Consider the following 27,512-nt stretch of genomic DNA (forward strand, 5'->3'; position numbering starts at 1 on the left):
TACATTTAATGAAAAAGGAAAATATTGTTTGTTATTAATGGTTTAAAATCGTCCACAAAAGCTATGTCATAACCTATGAAGTTTGGGAACATAACAATATATTAGCTCAATGAATTTGGTAGCCTAAAGCCATTAAATATGATTAAAATAAAATTAAACATGTTTGATTGTTTTTTTCTTGATCATTCACTTACTATCTTCAACTTGAACAATATACAAACAAGAAATTTTTAAATTTGTATAATTCTCAACAATGTATTCTCTCTCCCTCCTTGTCACTGCATATCTTGCCTTGTTCTGAACTCTGCCTGGTTTTTTTTTTGTGTGAAAATTAAGCTCTTCCACACGCGTTCTACTCTTGGCGTCTACCTTTAAGCCCAGAAATGTAAAAACTTCTTGAGCTTAGATAGCAAAATGTTGTATATCATAAGACATTTGACATGTGAACTATTCATGATGAATGACATTTGATGCTTGGTAAAGTTTGGCAGTTGCTAGTACTCTGATAAGGTAATGGGGATCGATCGATAAATGTTCATCTTTATTCTTCTTTGTGATCATCCTCATCATGGTACGCGAAAGGAAGAGGTACTGACTTGAATGCCCGGTATTTCCCCACATTGTTCAGGTGTTCATTTTCCAACCTGATTAATTACAATGTATATAGATAGATCTAAGATCGCATAGTACAATTATCAACAAGACTGTACATGGACAGCAGAATTGCAGTGAGCTGTGCAATGCCAGTTCACAGAACTTCAAAGATGATAAACAAGTTATGGGAAAGACTGATTCAAACGAAAATGTGGCATCAGAAATTGTAATACCTGAAAAAATTCCACATGCCACGTCGAATCACTTCTAAGCAAGCAAATATGCTTGAGACAGTGCTTCCTCGCAAAGAGTGCACGTTGAATCTTAATACCAGTTGTAGCCAGGCAAATCTGAGCAAAACATCCAAGACCTGTGAGAACGAAAAAGTCAGAAGAGTAGCTAATAACAGCTCGTCTTAAAATGAATTGGAACAACTTAATTGTCTTATGGAAGTTACCATGGCTGTGAAGTATACACTTTTATGGTGCAGTATGAGCTTATCCCGCAAGAACTTGTTCTTCGACTTCCTTCTCAACAGCCCCCAATCGACAACTATATCCCAGTACGTGTTGAAAAGAGTTGTGATAAGTGAGCTCAGTATAACCAACACCTCCCAAGTCAAGCTCTTTCTCAATACATAAGCTGTTTTAATAACGACAGCCAGAATTGTCAAAAAGTATCTCAAGCCATTGTATGCCTGTGCTTGATCCTTTTCTTCAAACAGTCGACGGACACACTACAGTGAAAGCATAAGCATCTTTAAGTCTACTGTAAAGGAAAAGATCCCGTTCTTGAGTACTTAAAGAATGGTATAAAGATACTATTAAGAGAAGCGAGTTCCTAATAGAACATGATTTATGCTTAAAGCCACCAAGGATATAGCAGAGAAAGAGATGTTTGATTTTCGTTAATTGTGAAAACAATCTAGAAGATGTCCCGTGTCCTAGAAACAAAACACAGGCAGGGGGAATCACTAGAGATGAAAGGCGGAGGGAAGATCCGTAGTGGCACTCATCTTTTCATATACACAATTTACAGTAATGAACTAACAATCAAAATTAGTCGTCAAACCTGGAAAAACCGGAACCAATATGGTATGATCGCTAGAATGAAGTAAAATATGTTATAGACATTGTGACTTTGGCACGTATCATGTCCATGTGAAGATTTAATCCAAGTATAATAGCAAATGTAATACTCCAAACTCCTTATTGCTTCAACCTGTATTATGTAGGAAGTTAAAACCATTACAACCACCAAAAGATGAAGTAGAAACTAAATTCTACAATGTCGAGAAGTCACAGAACCTGGCTAGTCAGCTGGTCTGCTAGAAAGAAATCTGGAAGTGTCACCTGCACAAAATGAGAATTTAAAGAGAGAGTTAGCTCACCTGGATATAACTATATACTTTCCCGTTATCTGTTGAATATACCTTGTAAAGAGGAGCACAGATACAGCGGAAGACACATCTTATAAGGAACCAACGACTTGAGCGATAAATGATGTTAAACGGGCAGAAAGTAATGAAAAGAAGTACCTGCATAGAGAATTATCTTTGGTGAAAGAAAGTAAATACAGTAGAACTGATCAGTCAGAAAGCTCTAAATCATACCATTATCAGGCCCAGAGGAACATAGTCAATACGTGTACCATATACTTCAGCTCTTGAATTCATGTGCAGATGCATCAGGAGAGCGGCAAGGACGAGCATTGCTAGACCGTTGCTAAGAAGAAATACCTCCCTATAGCTTAACTCGGTCCCTTGCTTGAAACCAAAGATAAATGCATAGTTGATTTTGTAGTGCTTCCAGAAATATATGTTTGCAGCATATAAAAGCATATGCAACACAATGTATGCATAAAAACTGCCAGACAATTCAAAACTCTTCTCTAGTCAAATTACAGGCTCAGGAAGCCTAAGTATGGTCTTTGTCATTATGCTGGTATTAGTGATATTCACATAGAAAAGAGTTTAATCCTCCCTTACCTGTAAAGTGGAACTATCTTGTCCAAATAAGAGTTGCCTTCATCTTTATCTATCAACTTTCTGTCATCTCGTAATAGAATAACAGCAACTAGTAGAGCAATTGAGCAACCCGAAAAGAAACCTGGAAATTGTGAATTGATAAAATTTGAAATAACGCGAAGGACCAAAATATTAAGGGTACTATAAAATGCAAAAAAGACACACACTATATCCGAAGAAAAGAGTGACTGTCCAATCGGTTCTGTCCATCATATATTTGTATTACTTGCCTGATATGAATGTTATACGATGTTTTTCTCTTTTATGCTTTGGCCGCAATATCTTCATGCCTTCTCTGCGGTTCGACTGAGAAAAATGCTTGATGAAGGTCGTCTCCACCCTGTTCAGAAGACTGGTAACCTATAGAATGGCATAATACCATCAATGATGTAACAGTCAGTTTCAAGTACAATACTACGATAAAATTTCTCGTTTTTTTACAAGAACAACATAATCCTAATGGTGGAAGGATTGATCAGACTGACCTCCTCGGAGCTCCCAAGGTAAGAGTTATCTACCATTTTCAAGTATGATCTTGCTGCTTTTCTAGATGTAATCTGCAATCGGGAAAAGGATCCAAAATTTTAGGATTTTAAATTCCTTGGTGACAGACTGCAGCATTCCTGGAACTTGCTCAAAATGTTGTTTTCACTTATAACTAATACTCCCTCCGTTTCAATTTATTTGTCTTTCCTTTTTAGTCGTTATAGAAAGAGTGTCTCTTTCCTTTTTTTGGCTACTCTTCAGTTTCAGCTTTCCACGTGACATATTTAAAACCACAAGATTAAAGGACATTTTGGTACTTTCTATATATCTTTAATTTAAGACCACAAGATTTCTTAAACTCTGTGCCAAGTCAAAACTAGATAAATAAATTGAATCAGAAGGAGTATAATGTAAATGTAACCGAAAGGCAGGCTATTGAAATAAGCTTTAGGTTAGTGAAACCTAACCTTTTCATATTTTTTGAGGATCTTGGAGAATGCAGACAGGTTCATATAGCTGGTATAAGTTCACCGAAGAAGTAGCAGTCCAAATGCAGAGAGACGGAAAATAATTAAATTGAAAGAATAATTTCGGAAAGGAGATTAAAGCAAGTCAGAATTTAGTTTGCACTACCTGAAATGTTTTAGATGGCGAAGTTTTTGATAGAACTCAATAAAAATAAGCTTCAGCCTATGTTCAACCTTCTTTAGTTCCTCTTTCTTATAACTCAAATCATTCTCTTTGGATTCGCTCAAGACGCCTCTTATAGTTGATATGGGACTTTCAAATGTATTAACAATCTTAACATGATCTAGGATTTCAAGAGGATCGGTTTTATGTGAATCAGTATCTCTGAACTCTCTTAAAGAATTGCGGTTGATGGGAAGCTTTGGATATGAAGCATTAGTCATAGAAACCTGTCTTCCATAACTTGAACTGACAGGCATATCATCTGTATCTGCACATTGACAGTGAAGAATCTGAAAATGCACTATAACGAAATATACATAAACATCATCTACAGGAATAATGATAAAATAATTTACTTCTCTGTCTAATCATACAATGAAGCGAAAGATAGTCGTAAAGTTGGGATATGTAAGCTGCAGTACTAAGTTGAGATTGGACCTTGGAGCCAACTAAAGGCCAACAAGTACTAAGCTCCATCCGATTCAATTTGTTTGTCTTACTTTCCTTTTTGGTATGTTTCAAAAAGAACGTCTTTTTTCCCTTTTTAGCCAGATCAAAAGACATTTTGGTATATCCTACATGTCTTGAGTTTAAAACCACAAGCTTCAATAGTCCTTCTTTATTTTTTCTTAAACTCCGTGATAAGTCAAAAGTAGACAAATAAATAGATTGAAAACGAGGGAGTATTATTTGATGAGTTACTGTTGGTTTGTCGTTAAGTCTGCTCCATAGAGGATCAGCATCATTAAAATTCCAACTATCAATTCTACTGAATATAGTTACTACTTGCAAAGCTCATAATATGTGAAATCCATGAAGTGGATTTGATTGAGTCCCGTACCTACAGCCGTCGTTTTGAGAGGAGATGTGATCCTCGAAGGTGTTGAATTGTTAATGTCCAAGGAAAGACTTTGAAGGGAAGGAAATGCATTGAAACCCGGATCCATTACCTTGATACGTAACGCGATCAAAGCATCCATCTGTTTATTCAGCAAAGTTACTTCCCTCATGACTTCATCCACCTTATCCTTATAGAAGGTATTAACCTTGTTGAATTCATGGTCTAGTTTGTCAAAGAAGATAATCTCATTTTCTGCTCCTTCAGGAGATGCCAGGAACTTTGTTTGGTAAAATTTTCTGTAGTTTTCGTGTGGCACCGTGTTTACTGCTATCACCTGGTTCTCAATATCACCAGTATTCTGAACACCGCCTTGTAGATTTAGACCACTAAAGTTGCGATACAATGCCAACCTCTGATCTAAAGATGTTGCAGGCGTTTGAGGCTGCTTGCTTTCCTTAAAACGGCGGATCTCTTGTAAAATATGTTTGAGTCCAGTGTAGTCTACATAAGCTTCTATCCACTCTGGGACCATTTCCCTTTTGAATAACTTACCAAACTTCATTCTTGAATGTTATATCTCAAAATTTATACGAAATTAGCAAACGTCTAACCGCGTTGGGGTATATATCTGCAACTTCACATTCAAGATTCCAAATAGTAAACAGAATGTGTGCCATTAACAAGTGATACAGAATATGACAAGTGAAAAATTCAGCATGATCACAAAAAAAAATTCCAGCTTTCAATTAAGTCATAATATCTAAGATGATAGATTATGAAGAAAATATGAAAAAGGGCAATCTCTAAATCTCAAACTAATTAACTGAACAAGAAATATGGAGAAGCTAACTACCATAAATCCAATGTTCCTCCATCAACACACTTTCTAGCCAGAAATAGGAATTTGGGAAAATCACAAGTTAATATACATAAAAACAAAAATAAAAATTATGATAAAAACATACAATTTATAAAAAATCTAGTGTTTTTGTCCCAATATATGAACCCCGCCTAGCCCCGCTTCTTCATCGAAGAGATAACATCACTCAAGTAACTTTTTCTAAGAATATTACTAAACTTTAGCTAAACCAACAATCTCCTAAAATACCCAACTCATCATAATTCAAGAAGCTATATTAGGGGATCTTAATTAAAATTTTTGATTTCCCACCTTGTAATCCCGTCATTAGTATGTACAAATATCATTAAGCGGATAATTGTTTCATAGACGTGACCTAGTAAGCTCAGAATTAGGTCACGTCTAAGATAAATGAAAATACTGTTAATCCTCTTTTAAGCTAGAAAAAGATATATATATATGTACATATAAAAAATAAAAATTATGTGTAATTTATCGAAACTATACAAATTAAAAAACACATGCATGATTATATATATACACAACATAATTTGTAAAATAGTCGGTGTACCTTTTTTTTTTTTTTTTGGCTATGTGATGCAGAAACTTTGGAAGAGCTGATGATGAACAAATTTTGCCAATTTATAATTTTGGAAATTGGTTTGCTTGTGTTAACAAACAAATGTCAGCTGTAACGCGGCTGGTTTAGTTAGTTATCATCCGTAAATCTCAGCGTATTACACGTGGAATATAATATGATTATTAATACGTGTTTTTATTTTTATTTTTTACTTTTTGTTTTTTATTTTTTTTTCTTTAAAATGTTTTTAATACATGCATCGAGGTAAGAAAACAAGAGGATCAAACTTTTACGTGAACGTGAAGGTTACATTAGCACTATTAGTTGGTGTTTAGTGAGTAAGGTATTCCTAAATATTCATATTTATATTAAGTTTCGATTTAATATATAATTTATAGGGTATTTCTAGAGTTGGAGACGTATTTAAAGAGTATTATTCGATTTTCGTGAACTCATGCTTTTTTATTGAGATTATATATAGTAGTGTTATATTTTGTATAAATATTAAAATATAGATGTGTGAATTCATACTATGATAATGCGATAATGATGGGATGCACCTCTCTATGTGAGATTAGAAATTTGAATTTTATATTTATCTTGTTTTATTTTCTAAAAAAAATTAGATAGTACTACCTCTCTTAATAGTTATTGGTAGCATTTTTGACATTTTAATGACTTTGAATAATAAGCATCTACCTGTCAAACCGATCAAATTTATATATTAGATCAATCTTTTTATAATAGTGCATCCATCATCTAGAAATCTTGAATACGCCTCTGTCTAGAGCATCATTTCAATCGAAAACTGTTGAGAATATCATTAAATAATAAAAGTGTGTTCTCTCTAATAGCTTAAACTTTCAGATTAGATGAGATGATCACACACTTCAAAATGGTATCAGAGCAGATAAATGTTTCGAGATCTAATTTTATCGTCATCCAAAATTAAATCAGATCCGCACACATATTAAGAGTATCATCAAATAATAAAAGTATGATATCTCTGAAGGAACGATTTTTCTGTATCATCAAATGTGGTGTGAATTTTTCAGGAATTTGATGCTCATTTTCCGGTCCTTATTTGATGCTATAGTAATTCTATACGCAACCTTTTTGTCAAACATTCTCTTTTTTTTTCATACCAGAAATAATAATAATTTTTTATTTTTCACGACAGGGGAAAAAATTGACTTCAGTTGGAATGTTATAAAGTTATAAGATTTTTAAGTTTCCTATATTAGTATATAATATAATACAATATAAAATGATTTGTTACAGATTTGTTTAGCTGTTTTTTTTTAATGTTGAAAAGAAGCTTTAAGCTTTTCTTAAATTTTTAATGATATATTGAAAATTTGGGAAATAAGTTAAATATATTGATAGAAAGAATAACCTTTTCCTAATTCTTCCACAATTATTTTGTAAATTGGGATTTGAAATATAGTATCGTGCACACAACATGACAATAGAGCATTCATTTGTGCTACTGGTTTATGATAGCGTGATTTCTTTTTCGTATCAAAAATAACAATTCTGTTACGAAACTATATAAATTTAAAAAAAGAAGAAATTGGGGAGAAGAGAAAAAATTTCTTATGTAATGACTCGGATCCGAAAAGATCATTTTTGATAATTTTTAATTGTCATTTAACTAAATTAATTAACATCGGATAATTTATTTATTTTTAATAATAATAGGCCAAATTTGAAATATTTAAATAGATTATTAGAAAGTGTTACTTTTATAACATATATAATTTTAAAAAATGGAAAAGGAATTAATTAAATAAATTCATAAAATAATAATAAAAAAAAAGGGGGCAAAGTGCCCTAGGCTATTAAAAAGCCGCATGGCTTAAAGAAACAGAAAGAGAACGATCTGGAAAAAAAAAATATGCAGGTAAGAAAAGAAAAGAAAGGGAGAAAAGAAAAAGAAAAAGGAGGAGAAACAACGATATTTTTATCTCGAGATATCAAGGTAATTATTCTTATCCTTTCTATTAAATTTTTGAGTAACTAGGAATAGATTTTTAGGTTAAAACTTGTATAATTTATACTAATATGTGAACTTGGGGTTATAAATGTGTATAAGTATTATGGTTCAATCATTGGACAATGATTAGTCTTAATCATTGGACAACGATTACTCCAAGATTAGGATTATTAATAGTGGAACGATAAATATGAATTTGAACATTGAAAATAAGTGGTTTCAGCAAATAGTTTTGTAGTCCGCCATTGGTGTGTAGGGCAGTTAGTTTCGGCTTTAATTATTTTCATTTGATTATCATATTAGGATTCAAGTTTTGATATATTGAGATATGTGTTAAATAGTGGGTGCATTATGATATATAAAAATCATTATAATTATGTTATTCGGAGAATTAAGATTTAACCCTAAACTTGAAATTCAAAAAATATGAGATTTGATCAATTGGTTGGAATAAAAATTTAGAAATTTTATTATAAATTTGGATGAGTTTTGGGTGTAAGCTAGAGATATAGCAATATGAATGTTGTTAGTTTCGAAATCATATCGTGGTTATTTATTTGAATAGATTTTATTGGTTTGGAAGTCAACCAAAAAAGGAAGGCTCAAGTTTTGGAGTCATTGTTCGACTATTTGAGGCAAGTGGATTTCTAAACTCTTGTTAAGTGTATGAAATGTGTGTATGTCCTTGTGGTATATGTTGGGAGTAACGGGATCGGTGATGGGTTGACTTGTCCACATTGATTAATTCTAATGATGAAAAGAATGGGGATAACAAAAGGCATTGTGATTAATTGTTTATGTGTGTTGTGTTGAGAAAGGGTTGAAGGCTTGTTGAATCATTGTTTATGTAACTTCATGTTTTTGTGGTTGTGAACTGTGCGATGTTATGAAAATGGTCATCTCCTCATTATATGTGTGAACTTGTCATCTGCATTATTCTGAGGCATTGGTTGTGGCAAGTGTTTTGTGCATTGAGAAATAATGGGTACTTAAGAGGATGTACCATTTCGAGGGACGTATCGCGCGCCGCGATGGATACTATATTTCGAGGGACGTATCGCGCGCCGCGATGGTTACTATTATCGAGGGTCGTGTCGTGCGCCGCGACAGATGCATGGACAGATATGTCCCCCATGGGTCCCGGACTGAGAGACAGCGGGTGTGTATCACTAGGTCAGACATGCATCATTATACTTGACATTGCATTCCATTACATTGCACATACTTATCATTAGTGAACTTGATATTGTGTTTTGCTGATCTAGTGATTGCCTTTTTGCGGAACTTGTGATTGTTGAATACTGAGCTTGTTATTGAGGATATATAATTTGTTGAAGTGTTGTTGTTGAGGATATGTGATTTGTTGAAGTGTTGTTGTTGAGGATATGTGATTTGTTGAAGTGTGTTATTGAGGATATGTAAATTTTTGGAAGTGTTGCTATTGAGGATATCTAATTTGTTTAAGTGTTGATGTTGAGGATATATAATTTGTAAAGTGTTGTTGTGGAGGATATGTAATTTGTTAAAGTGTTGTTGTGGAGGATATGTAATTTGTCTAAATGTTTTTGTTGAGTTACGTTCTATGTAAACTGTGAGTTGTTAGGTTGGGCTGATGTTTATGTAGGTTGTAGTTGTGGAGGTTCGGTTGGGGGTGGTAGGAGTACCCGTATTTCATCCCCTTAGCTTGTGTTTAGAGGTTTACTTGCTGAGTACCGTATGGTTTGGTACTCACCCCTTGCTTCTACAAATTTTTGTAGGTTACTAGCCCGGACTTTATGATATATTCTCTTCTTTTCCGAGGCTTCCTGGAGATTTTGTGAGGTAGTTGTTGGTCATCTCAGCATCCCTCCTTACTCTTGTTTATGATTTTGTTCTACTCTAGAAACAATATCATATGAGACTTATATTTTCTTTTGATCCGATTGTAATACTTTAGACGCTTGTACACGTGACAACCAGGTTTTGGGGTATAATGTAAGTTGATAGTAAATTTTCCGCATTTTTATTGTAATAGTTGAGTTTTAGGCTTACCTGTCTTGGTGGGATAAGACGAGTGCCATCACGTCCATTTTTGGGTCGTGACATCTTATTTCTCTTGAAGTATATTCAAGATTCATAGATCTTTCACAAATCTTATTTACAATGAAAAAAACCCTTTATTTATAAGGAAAATCTTACTTAGTCACCAAGTATGATTCCTAACCATATCCACATAATTAGACATTAACTATAACACAAATATGTTTATAACAAATTCTTTTTTCTTTTCACTAAAGGATTTTTTTTTTTTTAGAGATATTAATTATAACAAATTTTAATGTAATTTTACAAGTGAGCGAAATCTAAAAAAGATATTAAATATATAAAGACCTTATCCCTATCTTTCAAATAGGAAGGCTATTGATTCAATAAAAATTATGATATAGAAAAATGAACAAGGGTATTAATTAAATGTGAAAATGTTATTGAATACTTTCTATGTTCACTTTTTATTGTCATGTTGTATTTCTCGAAAGTTAATTTAACTAATTTTTCAAAGTTAAATTAGACTGCATTAATTCAATATTGTAAACAAAAAAAATTGATATTCAAAAATATATATGAAAAGTACTATAAAGTGTAATTTTTTGCATATTAATATGATAAAAATTACATCATAAAATGTTTTAATTTTTTATAATTTAATTCTAAAAAAATCATGACAAATAAAAATAGACAGAAGGAGTATAATATTTAAATGTCAACTTGCTAATCCTTAAAAAAAACTTATTGGCTTCTTACATTAAATTAAATTTTTTTTAGAGACCCATAGGATATATATAGATGTATTTTTTTTTTCAACTCTCTCAACTGTATTTATGTTGGCAATGATATCTTACACTTATCATCTTATAAACTTATTCAAAACAACATATATATATATATATATATATATATATATATATATATATATATATATATATATATATATATATCACGTTAATTCTTATCCCAAAATAGTATATTCCTTGTAATCCCATTTGGTTGCAATATATTATTATTATTATTATTACATATTCTTGGCTATCGAAGTTTCTTCTAATTAATTTTATATTGTGAAATTTTTTAATACAAATCAGAATTAGTTGAATTTTAAAATGAATATCAATGATGAATAAAAAAAACAAAAAACAAATGTACGACATAATTTAAAGTTTGAGGGCATTACATTAGATTTAATTCTTATTTTGGATAATCATGATGTGTAAAAGCCACGTAATCCATGCTTGTTGCTTTATTGTAAATAAATAGATATTTAAATCATATAATGCAAGTTAATAAGCAATCCTCTTATTAATTTGTCTCCACATTCTTTGCAACTATTTATGTCTACGTTTTTATGCTTGTTGTATTATTTAAATTTGAAAAAATGGTCAAAATCCTCCGATCTATTGTCGGATTTCCAATTATTACATTATTTTTAAAAATAGTTGTAGATTATTTCTTCAAAAAACTATTATATTATTTTTTCCAAATCAGTCAAGTTCCAACTTTTTATACAACATGCCTAGTGACTAGTGTCTACTGTAATCCCATACATGGAGTTTCGAGAGGGTAAAGTTACGTAGACCTTACTTTACTCATGGAGATAGAAATATTGTTTTTGCTTAGCTTTAAGTGCGGCAAATTAAAATAGTTATGAATAACAATACTGTATTGAAAAAAAAACACTAGTGTTTATCCTATTTACAGGGTACTATTTTCTGACAAGAGAATGCAGTTGAAGCAAGTTTGAACCATGTAATTCCACCAGCACAAGGTGAAACAAATTCAAAGCACAACAGAACAACTGGAAGATAAGACATCATAATTCAAAAGTATTTAGAAGAATAGCTTTTCATGTCTTGCATGGGAAACAAAATTCCAATCTATTTCAATAGCATAAACACAGTTTAGCAGCTTCAACTAGGATGATTGTTTCTCATACATACCCGAGCGTTTATCAATGCCATAGAGGAAGAGCAAATCCTTCAAAAAAAGAACTCAAACATGTATATGAAGAAACTAAAAGTGATGAGAATGCTACAGATATGAAACTTTCATACTCAACAGTGCAACTTCACAAAGTACATGAACAGTTCTGATAGTCACGGAGAACAGATGATCTTGATGTAAGTTCTTGCTTGTTTGCTCAGGGGAGCATCAGGGATGTTTTTTTCCAGAGTGATGAATGTGAAAGAGCTATATGCTCTAGTCTCCGAATTCTAATGCTTTGTGTTTTTCAAGAACTCGTCTTGTCATCAATCAAAGGGAAGACTTGGAAGAAATAAAACTAATATAGTGCAACTTCAACATGCAAAACAGGTTGTTCAGCAAGAGGCCTATGCTATTGTGCAGCTATGGTGCATATTTTAAACTTCTTTCTTTCAAACAAAAAAAAATTCTACCAGAACAACAAAGTTGAAGTTGAAGAAATTATGTTGGATGCTCCACTTCAAGTTGATCAACTGCTCGAACTAATCTCATCACCAGGCTTGATTCCACTGCAGCAAAAGAAATGTGGTAATTTGACTCGACCGCAGACCCTGCAAGTTTATTTGCAAGCAGAAGGATGTTAAGAGAATTAGCATGGAATAGTGTAGACCTTAGATGGAAGACCAAGAAAGAAAAATGGAACCGGGAGCACAACAAAAATCATTGCATTAGACAAGAAAATGAAACATGACATTAAGCAATTGTCTTCCTTACAGAGGACCAAGATAAACATCACTGTGACACATCTAAATCACAAAATTATACAGACCTTTCAAATATCATCAGTTTTTTTTAATGTCCTACTGAATTTTTCTTGTGTCAACAATCATAATCTTATTGTTTATCAATCATTCAAGCAAGATGTTACCTTGGAACAAATCATACTTGAAACCCATCAATTCGGGAGAGCAAAATTTTAGAAGCACACGGTTAGTCTGACTCCTGAGCTAAGATCAGACAGCCGAATAAAATCTCAAAGACTCACTCCATTGGATAGCCAATGCACGCTCAAAAATGAGATATGTAAACACTGTTATCTTTTTGTCGTTCTTTTTTCAATTTATGGGTAGCCCAAGTACACTTTTACTCTTTCATTGCCTTTTTTCCAAGGAGTTCTCTCCCTATCAAAACTTCCCTTTACACAGAGACACGGAGTCCGACTTTCATGCTAGTTTTTGTTCCAACATGATAGTTCCATTACAGGGAAAGACAATCTACTATAATACTTTTTTTGTGCCAAGCCTTGCTTTGGTTTCTGGTTTTGAAAGTGGGAGACATAATAGTAGTTCAGAAGCACCAAGAAAGACATATGTCGATATATCCAATCTTCTGTTGTTTACAAGCTAAATAGAAAATTCAGGATTTTCTCTTACTAGCTAAGCATTTCATTCTTCAATATGTTTCAATTGAGATTAATTTATGGGAAGAAGCAGAATATTGAAATAGTTCTTTTTGATGGCATAAAGCTCTTACTTGCACCGCAAAATCACTGGCACTGGTTTTAGAGCCTTCGGTCCATTTCTTATGCCTCTCTTATGAGGGGAAACCTGCATGATCAAGCATATCCTATCAGCACAACAAAATGTGAACTATATGTAACATGTATACACATATGCACACTCTCGGTGTCACACGAGTGCATGAGCAAATGCAACCTCACAGCATAAGAATTCATCCATCTATACATAGGAAAATTTAAACAAGTGCCCCAAGCTGGCATGCACTATGCAAAAAAGCACAAAGAAAAAGGCAAATGAGGTAGTCTGATTGACAAGGCTCCAACTTGTTAGATAAAGATTCAGAATTTCAACATTCCTTTTTGTGTAGGTAGTTGGATCAATTCTTCAGGAAACTTAGTGTTACACTGTAAATTTTTGCAGACATTTCATGTGGAATATGCACAAGCAAGCAGAAAACCCTCTTCATGAATAAACCTATTAAAGTGTGAAAGGTTGTCAACCTTCCTGCCAATTATTAACAAAAAGTTGGGAGACATTTATATGTGGAGGCCTCCTCAAAGCCATAGGTTTACCAGAATTCAGTTTACAGTCCAAGGGTAGCTAAGATCAGAGTAGGCACTTAGCTAAATTGTTATTAATTGTGAATAAATAGCCAAAATGTAAAGCTATTATACTATAAAATCTTATATCCGGGATCTTAATTTAAGTCTCAACTCCATATTCTTGTATTTAAGCTTAGTTTTACTACCTACTTTCATATCTGGAACTGTCTGGAAATTTCCTGGTCAGATCCAATCTTCGAGAATTGCAGGGGAACAGAAGGCCAAAAGGAAACAAAGAGTAACTACACTTTATCTTAATCTCGTGTATTTGCAAGGGGAATAGAGAAACTTAAGCCACTTCCCAAGTTTCGCCAACCACATAGTAAAGGCCCCAAATGCATTTACAAGACTTTGATTTTCTTAGTGCTTCAATTGGGATGGATTTTTTCCCAGCCGTACTTGTGTTCTCTGATTTTATTCCCCCAATAAAGATCATGATGGTAAGTGATCTCCCTAAAGACGTTCTAAACATCCTGATCTATCATCTACCGAGTCTATCACCTCACATTCAAAAATAGAAAAATAGAAAAGCTGTGCATACATATAAGGTCTTGCTTCACATATTAGCACGAGAGACTTTGCAACGTTACTGATATCAACTCACAACCTAATCAGAACTGAAGACAATAACATCACAGGAACGAATACTTAAAGAGTACAATGTAAAACTCAATACAACAATTAGTCGTGTTGCAACATTGTTCTATATAATCTTTCGAAGCCAAAATACATGGCAATGACAAGCAAAACTAAAGACTCAACAGACAGTTATAACATATTAATCATTAACAACAACTACACCTCTATTTCAAATAAGTTAGGATTGGCTATATGAGTTGTCATTGACCACCTTACTCCATTTAAACTCATCATGTATAATTTGTGAACATCATTAAAAAAATCTACTTTTTTTAATCAAATTTCACATCGAAATATGGCCAAACGCCCAAACTATTGTTTCCAAATCAATATTCTGAAACTCTATAACCACAAAAGAGAACATGCCCCAAAAGAACACTAAGCAATATGGTATCCGAAATCCTGACCGTGAAAATGAACATCAGCCAACAGAAAGTAAACCCAAAACTAAATTTATAACCATAATTATCACTTTAAACAATAGTAATAAGAAGAAAAAAACAATTTAGGAAATACAAGAAATAGGCTCTCATTTGAGCTTAATTACAAAGTGAAAAAGGAACGATCTTTTACCTTTTTCTTAGGAACAGCCATTAGCTCCATAGACCCTTTAAGAGAAGGTGAATTTGGGATCATAAATCCTATGTTGTTGTTGTTGTCGTCGTCGTCATGTTCAGGTAAAACCAACGATGGTGATGAAGGTGTTTGGAGATAAATGGTGCTATCAAGTGGTGGTGGTATGGATATTGCGTGAGAAAATCTTCGAAGACTATTGATGAAATTGGAGCTGCTTCTAAGCTTGGCTACTGTAGACGCCATTTTTGACAGGATGAAGTGACAGAGGTAGGAGAAGGTTAGAGGCCCATATGGGCAATGAATAGTGGGCTTAAACTGTTTAAAAGTTGGGCTTGTGTTCAAGAAAAAGACAGTGGGAAAGGATAATTGAGGCACAAAATGAAAGGCGAAAAAGGAGGAAAAGCCAAACTCAAAAAAATCCTTTTGATTTGATTTGCAGTATAAAATCCCTTAACTGTATGTAAAATCTGTAATCCATGGCTATTCAAACTCCATTACTCATAGTAGGCCCTTTCTCTTGCCAAGAGATCACCAAAAAGAATTCAAGAAAAGACACTTTTACACCAATTGACCCTCTTGCTCTTGTACCCAAATGCAAATCTTTAAGAGACCTCAAGCAAATTCAAGCCTTTTCTATAAAAACCCAATTGCAAAATGATATCTTTTTTATGAGTAAGCTCATAAATTTTTGCACAAAAAATCCAACACCTGCATTTATGTACCATGCTCACCTCCTGTTTGATAAAATTCCACAACCAGATATAGTCCTTTTTAACTTCTTGGCCCGTGGTTATGCTCATAGTGACACCCCATTAAATGCTTTTGTTCTGTTCTTGAAAATTCTAACATTGGGTGTTGTCCCTGATTTTTATACATTTCCTTCTTTGTTGAAGGCTTGTGCAGGTGCTGAAGCTCTTGAAGAAGGTAAGCAGTTGCATTGTCTTTTGATTAAATACGGCCTTAACGGTGATATGTATGTTTGTCCTGCACTTATGAATATGTACATTGAGTGTAAGGACAATGGTTCAGCTCGTCGTGTGTTTGATAGGATAGCTGACCCTTGTGTGGTAACATATAATGCAATCATAATAGGTTACGTGAGAAGCAGCGAGCCAAATGAGGCTCTTTTGTTGTTTCGTGAATTGCAAGTGAAAAAAATTAAGCCTACTGATGTTACAATTCTAGGTGTTGTTTCATCATGTGCTTTATTGGGAACGTTGGGATTTGGAAAATGGGTACATGAATACATTAAGAAAAATAGTTTTGATCAATATGTTAAGGTGAACACAGCACTTATTGATATGTATGCAAAGTGTGGGAGCTTGGCTGATGCGATTTCTGTTTTTGAGAGCATGCCTTATAGGGACACTCAAGCATGGTCAGCAATGATCATGGCTTATGCTATTCATGGGCGTGCTCGTTGTGCAATAACTTTGTTTCAAGAGATGCAGAACACTAAAGTTAATCCTGATGGAATTACATTTTTGGGCCTACTCTATGCCTGTAACCACAGTGGATTGATCGAAGAGGGTTTTAGATTTTTCAATAGCATGACAGAAAATTACAGGATTGTACCAGGGGTGAAACACTATGGATGTATGTTGGATTCATTAGCTCGGGCTGGCCGCCTTACTGATGCTTTTAAGTTCTTAACGGAATTGCCAATTCCACCTACACTTTTACTTTGGCGGACATTGTTAGCTGCTTGCAGCATCCATGGAAATGTGGATTTGGGGAAGCTGGTACTTGAGAGAATCTTTGAACTGGACAAATCACATAGTGGCGATTATGTGATCTTTTCAAACATGTGTGCACGAGCTGGGAAGTGGGAAGAAGTGAATTACATCTGGAATTTGATGAAAGAAAGAGGGATTAAAAAAATTCCTGGATGTAGTTCGATAGAGGTTAACAATGTACTACATGAATTCTTCTCTGGGGAGGTTACGTGTATTGAGCACAGGGAACTGCACCAGGAAGTTGACAAGTTAATCGAGAAATTGAAATTGGTTGGTTATGTTCCTGATACATCTATAGCTTTTCGTCCCGGCCTAAACGATGAAGATAAAGAAGCTACTTTGAGGTACCACAGTGAAAAATTGGCAATTACTTTTGGTCTTCTTAATAGTCCACCCGGAAAAACAATCCGTGTTGTTAAGAACCTTAGAATCTGTGGGGATTGTCATTCAGCTGCGAAATTCATATCACTTATCTTTAAACGAAATATTATTATTAGAGATTTGCATAGATTTCATCATTTTGAAGGTGGAAACTGTTCTTGTGGGGATTTTTGGTGACAAATGATCGATATGCACTCTTGCGAGAGGAAACCTCTACCACCTTCACATTAATGAGTTTCATCAATTTTGAAGGTGGAAAGAGTTATATTGGGTAGTTTTGGTTACATGATTGATGGAATGCTCACTAGCGAGACCAAGCCTATACAATCTTAACACCAACTGGATACAATGCAGAATTTTCTTGTGATAATTGGGTTCATCAATCATCATAATAGTTTATCGTTCAGATTTGTTTGCTAGTGAATGCTGATGAAAAGCAAACCCAAGGTTAGAAAATAAGCTGGTTTCTTATCCTTCTTTACCATATTACTTTCAGTTCAGTTTCTTTAATTTTTGTAATACATAAATTAAAGATGAAGCTACAACTTTCTTAAATCAACTGTAGTACTAAACAGCACTAATTCAAGAAGACAACCTAAAATTTGATACATATTCCCTGTTTTGAGTAAATTGAAATTTGTCTACAACTAACATCCTTGAAATGCTTTTTTTTCTTCATATTTTGTTATAGTTATATAGTTTCCATAACTTTCCAATTGAAGGCCTAAATGAGTTCCCTAGATGGGATCATTATATTTCTTGGACCACAGAGTTTTTCTGTTTAATAATAATGTTTAATGAAAAGAGAGGATAACAAAACTTGTAGCACATTAATCTGCTTGGTGAAATTCTGACCACTAGCCATCAGTTAGACTTTATGAACTACCATGCAGTTTCCTAATACATGTGGTATCGCTCGTAGGATATTCATCTCTTCTTAGCATGCTTCTGACACTTCTTTGTGATTGAGAGTCAAATCAAGAATGGCTTCATTTGGCACATGCTCATTGTCCAGATAAACCTGTTAGAGGGACGTAGCCGTGTGTTTTTCACATGATTTTACTCTTTTGGCATGACGAGAACTTAAGCAGAGTGATACTTTCCATCCGCACACTGGTAATCCTGATGATTTGTATTGTACATACATATATGTGTATAAAACTCTAGACGGCAAACACCATTTTTAACTCCAATAGCAACCATATATGCACACAAGGATAGGATACTACCGCCCTATACTGATCAAGATTATTGTAGTAAAATGTTTGTTTGTTCTCTGTGTCACACAGAATTTTGATTTCTTTTACTTTGTTCAGCAGGCAAGTTCTCCTTTTATCGCTAGTTCCTCTTAGAATATGATATCATTACTCCTGGAATGTTTTTAGGTAAAAATTATTGGAGTTTCCCTAGATTTGAACTTTCTAACTTTAAGGTTATGTTTGTTCTCAGTGGCCACCAGCACTATGTGATCAAAAGCTAAGTTGTTATTCAACTACTGTAAAGCCAACACTTGACTTTGGCGTTCATGGACTTCGACCAAATTACGACAATGGCTCCTATCCATCAAGTTGTGATATCACAAACCTCTATGATGAAACAAAGGTAAGCTCAATGAATTGTGATTTTACATATTATATTACGATGCTTTTTTGTACCTCTGGCACACTGGCATTTTCTCGTGAACATTGTTAATTTTGTCGAAATAGCTTCTCAAGCACTCCCAAGTTTCAACCAGTGAAGTTCCTTTTTATGATTCTTATGAGAATGCTTTAGTGTGTTTGAAGGGAGGGCCTCTACATTAATGTATCCTGCACAGATGAAAACCAATTATATATAGGTCAGAAGACTGGTCATTTGGAGATCTGGATACTAAGAGCCTGTTTGGCTCAGCTTAAAAGCTGGTCAAATTGACTTAAAAGCTGGTTTTTGACTTATTTAACTGTTTGGCAATACTCAAAATAGCTTATTTTAAGTTAAAAAAAAACTTATTTTAAGAGCCTGTTTGGCTCAGCTTAAAAGCTGGTCAAACTGACTTAAAAGCTGGTTTTTGACTTATTTAACTGTTTGGCAATACTCAAAATAGCTTATTTTAAGTTAAAAAAAACTTATTTTAAGTCAAAAGTTAAAAGCTGGGGTAGGGGTGCTTTCTTTCTTTTAGCTTATAAGCTGTTTTAAGTTGACCACATTTTTATGTTTTTTCCCTTAATATTTTTATACAATCTCCAAATTACCCATATAATCCTAACATCTCTTTCTTCTATTTTTCCTTTTTCACGTTTGGCATAACAAATTCAGCACTTTTATCCAAACGCATAACTGCTTATTTTAAAAATAAGTTTCAGCACTTTCAAAAGTACTTTTTTAAAGCTACTTTTATTAAGCCCATCCAAACGGGCCATAAGCCAAAAGTTAAAAGCTGGGGTAGGGGTGCTTTTTTTTTTTTAGCTTATAAGCTGTTTTAAGTTGACCATATTTTTATGTTTTTTCCCTTAATACTTTTATACAATCTCCAAATGAACCATATAACCCTAACATCTCTTTCTTCTATTTTTCCCTTTTCACGTTTGGCATAACAATTTCAGCACTTTTATCCAAACGCATAACTGCTTATTTTAAAAATAAGTTTCAGCACTTTCAAAAGTACTTTTTTAAAGCTGCTTTTATTAAGCCCATCCAAACGGGCCCTAACTCTGAACATGAAAATTTATGTCGGTGCAGATCAAAGACCTGATAAGTAGCATGCAAGAGAACTGGCCAACGCTAGCCTGTCTAAGAAATAAAGGAACAAAATTCTGGTCACACGAATGGGACAAACATGTTACCTGTTCCCTTTCTACTCTAGATGAGCATTCTTACTTCAAAGCAGCTCTGACCATTAAGGAGAAGGTGAATATTCTTTCTGTTCTTAAAGATGCAAGTACTTATAGTTATTTTCCAGTCCAGCATCAAATTATTCATTAAGTCTCGAAACAAACACATTGCAGGAATTGAGCCAGGAGGCTTTTATAGCGTGGAAATAATCAAGGAAGCTGTAAAGATGGAACTGGACATGAAGCAGCAATAGAATGCAATAAGGATGCACTTGGTAACAACTAACAACCAACTGTACCAGGTTATTCTTTGTGTTGATAAGTATGTAGACCTCATCAATTGTCCAATACTCCCTCGAAGGAGATGCAATGAAACTATTGAGTTTGCAACCTTTGGTCCAGAAGACTCTTCGAGGAGGGATCTTTCTTCACTCTTTCTCTAGAGAGTGACCAATCTTCAACCTACTAGGCCTTCTCTTTCCCATGTTGCATTGGGCCTTCTTATGAAATAATTTTTCCTACTCAGAGAATTTCTTGCATTTCCATTGAACTTAATAGAGATATAGCAGAAGCAACTTTGTGCAACTTATTTTGCTATACTTCTATTGGCTTCTTGTAATTGAACTCCCAGTTATTCACTCCAATTATCAAGCAAACTTGGGTTGGCTCTCTTTTTTATCTTGTTTGAAAGTCCATATTTGAGTGTTTAATTTGTCCATCAATCCGATATTCTTTGGATCAACAGATTTCTTTTGGACAATCATTGTCAAACTAACCACATCGGCTATGAAAAAAGAGCAAAGCTTCTTTTGAGGTTCTTAAGAGCAAAGCTTCTTTTGAGGTTCTTACCAACTCATAGGCCTATTCAACTTTTGATGATAACACGAAGTGGATGTGACATTTTACCGTCACAAATAGCCACTGCTCAGTTCCTATAAATGAAAAGTAGCCGCTGTCATGGAGTTTCGAATTCCAGAGATGAAACTCCAGGACATAATCATGAAGTCTTTCCTGTAGGATCTGACATCTAAGGTGTCTAGAATTTCTCTTGAAAGCAAGTCGGAGTGCTCTTCCTTTTAAGCCCTTTTCCTTACGGTTCTATAGACCTTACCTCACCAATCTTTTATTTTCTCTCAGGATTTAATTCAAGATGCTGTCTCAGTAGTTGCATTCTTTCTAGTCCCCTTGAAAGAGGAAAGGTGCCTAAGTCTGTTTCATTCCATCTCCTCAAGTTTCAATTGGAATCCTAGTGGTCATAGTCCCAAGGTAATTTGAAACTCCATGACAATAGTTATTTTTAAATTACATCACCGAGAGTAGCCTACCTTGCAGTTTTTCATGTTTGTTTTATCGATGACGTGGTTTGGCGGATTATAAATTTTTGTCTCCTAGCCCCAACAACCATAAACTCCTTACTGGATTGGAGTCATGAACATAAAACAAGACCATTCTCATGGCTGGCTGACATAACATGAGTACTATAATCACTTTGTATTATGTACCTCTTTGTTAGAAAGCCTTCTATTTGATCTGCATTTTGAAATAGTCGCAGAGTGTCAAATGCCATCTTAAATAATTGGTTATCCATAAGGAGCTCAAAGTTCTGGTTTTATTTACTAACACAAACATTGGATATAAGAGTTTAATTTGTTCCTAAGTTAAGCATCGTTAAGACCTAGGTTGCTGCTGGACATTGCTAGCTAAATTAGCCAGCAAAGACAGATCTAGGATTTGAGGTTAATGGGTTCCTACGGCGACCTCAAGTTAGTATAGTATAATAACCGGGTTCACATTCAAACATTTCTTGATATTTATTAAGCGGGCTGGGGTGGAGTTACACTATTAGGTATGGGTTGAGACAAACCCAATAGTTTTTGCTTAGATCATGTATTTATGTTAGAAACTTCATTAAATATGTATTATGTATTTAATTGTGAACCTAGTAACTAAAACGAGCTACAGATACATATGGTCCTATTTCAAAGAACCAGTCATATAACATGTGTAACTTGCTCTCCTCTTGCAAATTGCAATATCACATCATATGTTTCCTGTTTTTGGAATGGTGGTCCTGTGAATAAAGGTAAAAGGAATACAAAAAAAGGAATAAAAGACATAAAATGTACAAGTAGACACTTAAAGCTAAACAAATAAACATGTGTCCTATGTGGCATAATACACGTGTGTCTACTTGTTCAACTGACGCAAAAAAAAAGTGCCAAAAACTAAAAGTAGTAAAAGAATAAGGCTAGCTCATGAATTTCATGTGTTACACCCAACACATAGATGGTATGTTGAGCATGAAGAAAAATATTTTTCATGACATATTTAAGATTACATGTTTCAAAAGTATACACAAACAAATTAAAATGATGCAAGATTCAAGAACAGGGTATTTTCCTTCAACAAATAAAGAGCATGAGTGAGCATTGAAATAAAAAAGATTGAAATTCAAGTCACCAATCTGATTCAAAGTTTGTAATGAAATTGAAATTTGAACTACCTACTGGTTGTCTCATTTTCCTTGTACTTGTAGATACATTAATTGTACAAATAATTGTTTGCACGATTTAATGTATAAGAGTGATTTTTTGTAGGTGTTGTGCATTTTTCAGTATTAAGCATCAACGTGAGACTTGAGCAGGAAAATCATCAATCTCATCTGTCCACGCGTTCTTTTCTTTGGCTGGATTGACTGTCTTGAGGGCGCGCCAAACAGCACTATTACATTTGAATCCTGATCCAAATCCTATTTGCCACGCTCTATCGCCCTTCTTAATCCTTCCTTTAGCCTCGGAATAGGCCAAATTGTACCACACTGAGCTACTTGAAGTGTTCCCAAACCTATACAGAGTCATTCTAGATGGTTCCATAAGTGCTTCTGAGAGATCAAGATTCTTCTGAAGCTCATCCAACACAGCTCTTCCCCCTGCATGAATGCAGAAATGCTCGAATGCCATCTTGAAATCCGGTATGTACGGTTTGATTTTCCGTTTAAACACGTTCCTTGCAATTAACGAGGCGAAAAAGAGGAGCTGCTCGGACATTGGCAAGACCAATGGGCCTAAAGTTGTGATGTTGGTTTTTAAAGCCTCACCAGCTACTGCCATTAGGTCCTTCGACAATGACATGCCTTTTTTCCCATCCTCTTCCTCATCTTGAAACACGCAACTGAATGCTCTGTCGTCCGCGCCTTTATGGGTGCGGACGACATGCATCAGTTGATATTTCGACCGCCTCCGGTCGGAGAAACGGTTCGATAGGAGAACAGCGGATGCACCCATCCGAAAAATCATGTTTGGTATTAGCTTTGATTTATCATTCCCAGTATAGAAGGCTGATGAGACTATTTCTGTGCTTACTATAAGTGCATAGCTGTTGGCTTTCCCCTGTTCAATCATTTCAAAACTCAACAATTTTTACCAACATATTATATGATGATGTTTGATCCAACACTAGAAAGTTTCTGAAAATTGATTTGACTGTGGAATCTCATTCTTCATTAAAAGTTGATGATGATATATATTAATGAATCATATTGTGTTTTAATGATACTTTTTAAGTATTAAAGATTCATATATATTAATGAATCATATTGTGTTTTGATGGTACTTTTAAGTATTAAAGATTGATAATATGTCAAGTATTATTGTGATATGAAATAATGAGATTGAAATAATTACGAAGGAAAATGACTTCCATCCGAAAGCAATAGAAGTCGTGTTCATTCTGTTGGTGGAAAAACGTCTTTGTTGGAAAATATCTCATAACCAGAAAATCTCTAAGAAAAACATTTTAAAGAAAATATTCTTCTTTATATAGAACACACCCCCAAAATACAAAAATTAAAAAAAATTAAGATATTTAGTTTCTTGCAAAATGGACTAAAAAAAGAGGGACATACCTTCATTAAAAGTGTTACTTTAAGAAATAATTAAAGTTTCCATGAGAATTTACAATCAGTTCAATTTTAACTAGCTAGCTATATTTAGAGGTTATTTCTAAATATATATATATTTGTATCTATAATCTTTTTGAAACGTACTAAAAAAAAATATATCAAAAAAGACGATACACCAACCTGTAAAAGTCTGTTGGCCAAGTCCACAGATATAAGCCCAGCACTGCAGCCCATACCTCCAAGATTGTAAGTAATCACATTGACACTAAGTTTATAATGGTTCACAACCATGGCAGAAAGAGAAGGTGTTGGATTAAACATACTAGAATTCACAATAATAAATCCAATATCTCGAATTTTTACATCGGTTTTCGCCAATAAATCGTCGATAGCACCAATAATAACCAATTTTGCTTGATTTTGGTTACTACTAAGGGAAAAATTCGAAGGGATCCACTTATCTACTGGAATGTATGTCTTGTCACTTAAACCTGAGTTGTACAATATTTTCTTTTGAAAGTTCAGACTACTTTCATCGAAAATATCTGTCAGTTTCTCTACTAAACGTTCTTTCGATATCATGTAACGTTCGTGTGGCTTGTAACACGAGAAATCGACTAAGTAAACGTTTCTCGGACGACTCATGAAGTATATTGTGCCCAAAAATACAACAAGAGTTGAGTAAGATTTCAACATTGCAAGATTTTTCATGAGATCTTCAAGTGTAAGAGTTGAAAGATGAAGTCCCACAGCAACAAGAATTGGAACAATTATGAGATAAATTGCATTTGAGATTAAGTAATGGTAACCAAGTTTAACATATTTAAGTCTAACAGAGAGAAGAAAATTAGGTAAATTTGATGATTGAATTTCTCCATTAGGAGAATTTTGTGCCATTTTTTTTTTGTTACAAGAAAATTATGAGTAGAACAAGAAATATTGGAGTATATGATATGTTTGTTGAATTTCCAAAATACATCAACATTGGTCAATTTAAAGAGTGTGAGAGAAAAAAAAAAAGACAACCTCCTATTACATTAATTAATGTGTCATAAATTGATGACCTAAATTAATAATGTAAAGTCAATTTTGGTCATTTAAATTTATCATCTTTCCATTGCCGTAACATTAAATGCAATTAAACACCCAACACATTTTGTATACCCCTACCTATATGGGTAGGAATAAATTTTCTTACTCGTGATAAGAAGATAAAGCTAATAAATCACTTTTCTTCCATTTTATATTACTTGATTCGTGATAAATATTTGATATATTTTTTTAAAAAAAATTCGTTAAAAATATATTTTATTAAATAACATGCTTTTGAAACTTTGAATTGATTATTACTACAAAACAAAAATAACTTTTAGCGATACACATCAACAAAAAGTGTTAAAAACTAAAACTTTACTGACATTAAATCATTGTCATTGAATCTCATATCGTTATAAGCTTCACAGACATTTTCAAAAAATATTAATTATCGCTAAGAGTATATAGTAATACTGAAATGGTAATTTTTTTTTAATACAACGTACTACTATTTTATGTAGATATTTAATACAAAGCATAGTAAGAAAAAAGACTCTTAAACTGATAAGATAAAAAGTATATTTATTTTTTTTCGATACAAGGGGCAAGTAATTAAAATGAAATTAATTAATTGTTTAACTTGTAATTAAGAAAGCATAGCGGATTATAAAGTTAAATTCCTCAAGTGGTCATCCATAGAAGTGTCAAATAAATGAGTATAAATTAACGAGTTATTAATTCGTCCAAAAGTTATTTAGATTAAAATTAAACATATTCCATTTTTATTAAGTTTTAATTTATTTTTTTTTTGAATCATGAGATAGGTATGGAAGGCAAAAACAATATATAGGGTGAGAGAATGGAATTACTAAAAGAAGAGAAATCTAAGACTTCAAGAAAGTTAGGGGAATGATGTCTTCTACCTAAATAAAACCATATAAGCATGCATTGCATGATCAAACAAAATTGAAAGCTAATATATAGAAGGTTAGAGGTAGCGTAAAATAATATTAATAAAAAAAAAATCTACTTACATTTTCGGTGTGATTTGCAGGCTATTACATAATGGGGGTTTATCCCGTGTGCCTAAAGTACTCACTAAAGAGTGCTTATTCAAAAATATAGAGATTGAGACAGAGAATATAGCAGTTACAGGTTATCATGAAATTCCAAAATAATAAAAAACTCTCATAACAGCTAGATCGTGAAAACTATTGTATGTGTCATGTATATAGGGAGACAAATATCTTATTTATAGAAATTCAAACAACTTCTTTAAGAAAAGGATGGTATAATAGATGACTCATTTTCCGAAAAAATACAATATAATAGACTATTTTCCGAAAAGACTACTAATTTTATTTTATTTTTGAATAAAATATAATTATGATAAAATTGAGTGAAATACTAACAATAAAGCTTATTGTAGAGAATGATAATTTTCATCATTAGAAATAAATGTAAACACAATTTATCTTTCAAGACTCAACTACCGCTAGTAACATAATTGAACTTAGGAAATTATATAACACCTCTTCTTATATTTCACATTCATATAATCTTATGCTTTTATCATTAATTTTCATATATTTTTCTCATTTTTTTTGTATCAAATAATAAATTACATTTACATGTTATATCATATGAAATGTTAGAGCTTATTCTAGAGAATGAAATTTTTTAACACATATACAATTTATCTTTTAAGACTCAATTACGTGTAGTAATATAATATGATTGAACTTAGGTAATTACATTACACCTCTTCTTATATTTCACATTCATATAATCGTATGCTTTTATCGTTAATCTTCATATTATTTTACTCATCTTTTGTGGATTAAAAATTAATAAATTACGTTGACATGTTATCTCATATATTAAATGCTTAGTTGGCATACTAATTAGGCAAGTTACACAAAATCCAAATATCTCAACCCAAACACAAAAACCCCACCTGATTGATGACCTATTTATTTGACCCGATCCAAAAATATGTGTAGTATAAATTAGTCCCTTTCCCATTTATTTTCTAAAATATTTAATTTCAAGCTAGAAATTAGAAGAGGGCCCCTATGATAATTTATTTCTAGAAGGAACTTCTAATAAGAGAATCTTATGCTATGTATTAAAAAGATGATAAAAAATAATGGGATATGAGTGAGTGGACATCCTTATTTGATAATGTTAGATCTGAATGTTGGGTCATGAATGTTGGGTAGAATTTGATTAAGGAACAGGTCCTGCGACTTGTTTCTCTTTATTTTTCAGATGATACTTGACTTA

General features: G+C 33.3%; 5 protein-coding genes and 1 long non-coding RNA gene across 17 annotated transcripts; 3 read left to right on the plus strand and 3 right to left on the minus strand.

Moving 5' to 3' along the window:
- Positions 1-4: 4 nt before the first annotated feature.
- On the minus strand, positions 5-6,230 carry PHO1-4 (phosphate transporter PHO1-4). 9 transcript variants are annotated; one of them, XM_069297862.1, is made up of 14 exons: positions 6,068-6,230; positions 4,638-5,265; positions 3,740-4,058; positions 3,574-3,622; positions 3,106-3,177; positions 2,851-2,980; positions 2,582-2,702; positions 2,207-2,459; positions 2,027-2,131; positions 1,902-1,946; positions 1,666-1,815; positions 1,052-1,330; positions 828-964; positions 5-644 (listed from the first exon to the last, which is right to left on the minus strand). In XM_069297862.1, the coding sequence occupies exons 2-14, from the start codon at positions 5,197-5,199 to the stop codon at positions 542-544; spliced, it is 2,325 nt and encodes a 774-aa protein (XP_069153963.1). In that variant the 5' UTR covers positions 5,200-5,265; positions 6,068-6,230; the 3' UTR covers positions 5-541. The 9 variants fall into 9 exon arrangements, with proteins under 9 accessions (XP_069153963.1, XP_004239111.2, XP_069153964.1 ...); XM_004239063.5 differs by having other exon boundaries at positions 3,740-4,064; positions 6,068-6,183; XM_069297863.1 differs by having other exon boundaries at positions 5-673; positions 3,740-4,064; positions 6,068-6,127.
- Positions 6,231-7,931: 1,701 nt separating this feature from the next.
- LOC138348496 (uncharacterized) lies at positions 7,932-10,244 on the plus strand. The gene is made up of 3 exons (XR_011221120.1): positions 7,932-8,057; positions 8,638-8,707; positions 9,830-10,244. It is a non-coding gene; the product is annotated as an uncharacterized lncRNA (long non-coding RNA).
- Positions 10,245-11,909: 1,665 nt separating this feature from the next.
- LOC101261920 (uncharacterized) lies at positions 11,910-15,606 on the minus strand. Its single transcript, XM_010322620.4, has 3 exons — positions 15,361-15,606; positions 13,560-13,633; positions 11,910-12,637 (listed from the first exon to the last, which is right to left on the minus strand). Exons 1-3 carry the CDS (start codon positions 15,604-15,606, stop codon positions 12,556-12,558), a joined length of 402 nt encoding a protein of 133 aa, XP_010320922.2. The 3' UTR covers positions 11,910-12,555.
- A 233-nt stretch (positions 15,607-15,839) lies between these two features.
- On the plus strand, positions 15,840-23,763 carry LOC101267992 (pentatricopeptide repeat-containing protein At2g02980, chloroplastic). 4 transcript variants are annotated; one of them, XM_069297867.1, is made up of 6 exons: positions 15,840-17,927; positions 18,930-19,082; positions 20,199-20,366; positions 20,465-20,592; positions 21,428-21,556; positions 22,888-23,763. In XM_069297867.1, exon 1 carries the CDS (start codon positions 15,840-15,842, stop codon positions 17,655-17,657), a length of 1,818 nt encoding a protein of 605 aa, XP_069153968.1. In that variant the 3' UTR covers positions 17,658-17,927; positions 18,930-19,082; positions 20,199-20,366; positions 20,465-20,592; positions 21,428-21,556; positions 22,888-23,763. The 4 variants fall into 4 exon arrangements, with proteins under 4 accessions (XP_069153968.1, XP_025886877.2, XP_069153969.1 ...); XM_026031092.2 differs by having other exon boundaries at positions 20,465-20,565; XM_069297868.1 differs by lacking the exon at positions 21,428-21,556.
- On the plus strand, positions 18,534-20,544 carry LOC138337046 (extracellular ribonuclease LE-like). Its single transcript, XM_069297663.1, has 6 exons — positions 18,534-18,596; positions 18,770-18,799; positions 18,930-19,082; positions 19,187-19,252; positions 20,199-20,397; positions 20,465-20,544. Exons 1-6 carry the CDS (start codon positions 18,534-18,536, stop codon positions 20,542-20,544), a joined length of 591 nt encoding a protein of 196 aa, XP_069153764.1.
- On the minus strand, positions 22,714-25,237 carry LOC101262214 (3-ketoacyl-CoA synthase 20). Its single transcript, XM_004239066.5, has 2 exons — positions 24,372-25,237; positions 22,714-23,679 (listed from the first exon to the last, which is right to left on the minus strand). Exons 1-2 carry the CDS (start codon positions 25,086-25,088, stop codon positions 22,915-22,917), a joined length of 1,482 nt encoding a protein of 493 aa, XP_004239114.1. The 5' UTR covers positions 25,089-25,237; the 3' UTR covers positions 22,714-22,914.
- Positions 25,238-27,512: the final 2,275 nt, after the last annotated feature.

Source organism: Solanum lycopersicum, chromosome 5 (genome assembly GCF_036512215.1).
Source record: "Solanum lycopersicum chromosome 5, SLM_r2.1".
Classification (NCBI taxonomy): Eukaryota; Viridiplantae; Streptophyta; class Magnoliopsida; order Solanales; family Solanaceae; genus Solanum; species Solanum lycopersicum.

Coding starts and splice junctions, on each gene's coding strand:
- PHO1-4 (XM_004239063.5), bottom strand. CDS start 5,199: ATGAAGTTTGGTAAGTTATTCAAAAGGGAAATGGTCCCAGAGTGGATA. Junction 1,331..1,665: donor ATTGGTTCCGGTTTTTCCAG/GTTTGACGACTA, acceptor CTTTCACTGTAG/TGTGTCCGTCGACTGTTTGA. Junction 645..827: donor GGCATGTGGAATTTTTTCAG/GTATTACAATTT, acceptor GTAATTAATCAG/GTTGGAAAATGAACACCTGA.
- LOC138337046 (XM_069297663.1), top strand. CDS start 18,534: ATGATTTTACTCTTTTGGCATGACGAGAACTTAAGCAGAGTGATACTT. Junction 18,597..18,769: donor TACTTTCCATCCGCACACTG/GTAATCCTGATG, acceptor TGTGTCACACAG/AATTTTGATTTCTTTTACTT. Junction 18,800..18,929: donor TCTTTTACTTTGTTCAGCAG/GCAAGTTCTCCT, acceptor GTTTGTTCTCAG/TGGCCACCAGCACTATGTGA.
- LOC101261920 (XM_010322620.4), bottom strand. CDS start 15,606: ATGGCGTCTACAGTAGCCAAGCTTAGAAGCAGCTCCAATTTCATCAAT. Junction 13,634..15,360: donor TGGCTGTTCCTAAGAAAAAG/GTAAAAGATCGT, acceptor TTGATCATGCAG/GTTTCCCCTCATAAGAGAGG. Junction 12,638..13,559: donor CCAGTGATTTTGCGGTGCAA/GTAAGAGCTTTA, acceptor ATAAACTTGCAG/GGTCTGCGGTCGAGTCAAAT.
- LOC101262214 (XM_004239066.5), bottom strand. CDS start 25,088: ATGGCACAAAATTCTCCTAATGGAGAAATTCAATCATCAAATTTACCT. Junction 23,680..24,371: donor TGGCCAACAGACTTTTACAG/GTTGGTGTATCG, acceptor ATGATTGAACAG/GGGAAAGCCAACAGCTATGC.
- LOC101267992 (XM_069297867.1), top strand. CDS start 15,840: ATGGCTATTCAAACTCCATTACTCATAGTAGGCCCTTTCTCTTGCCAA.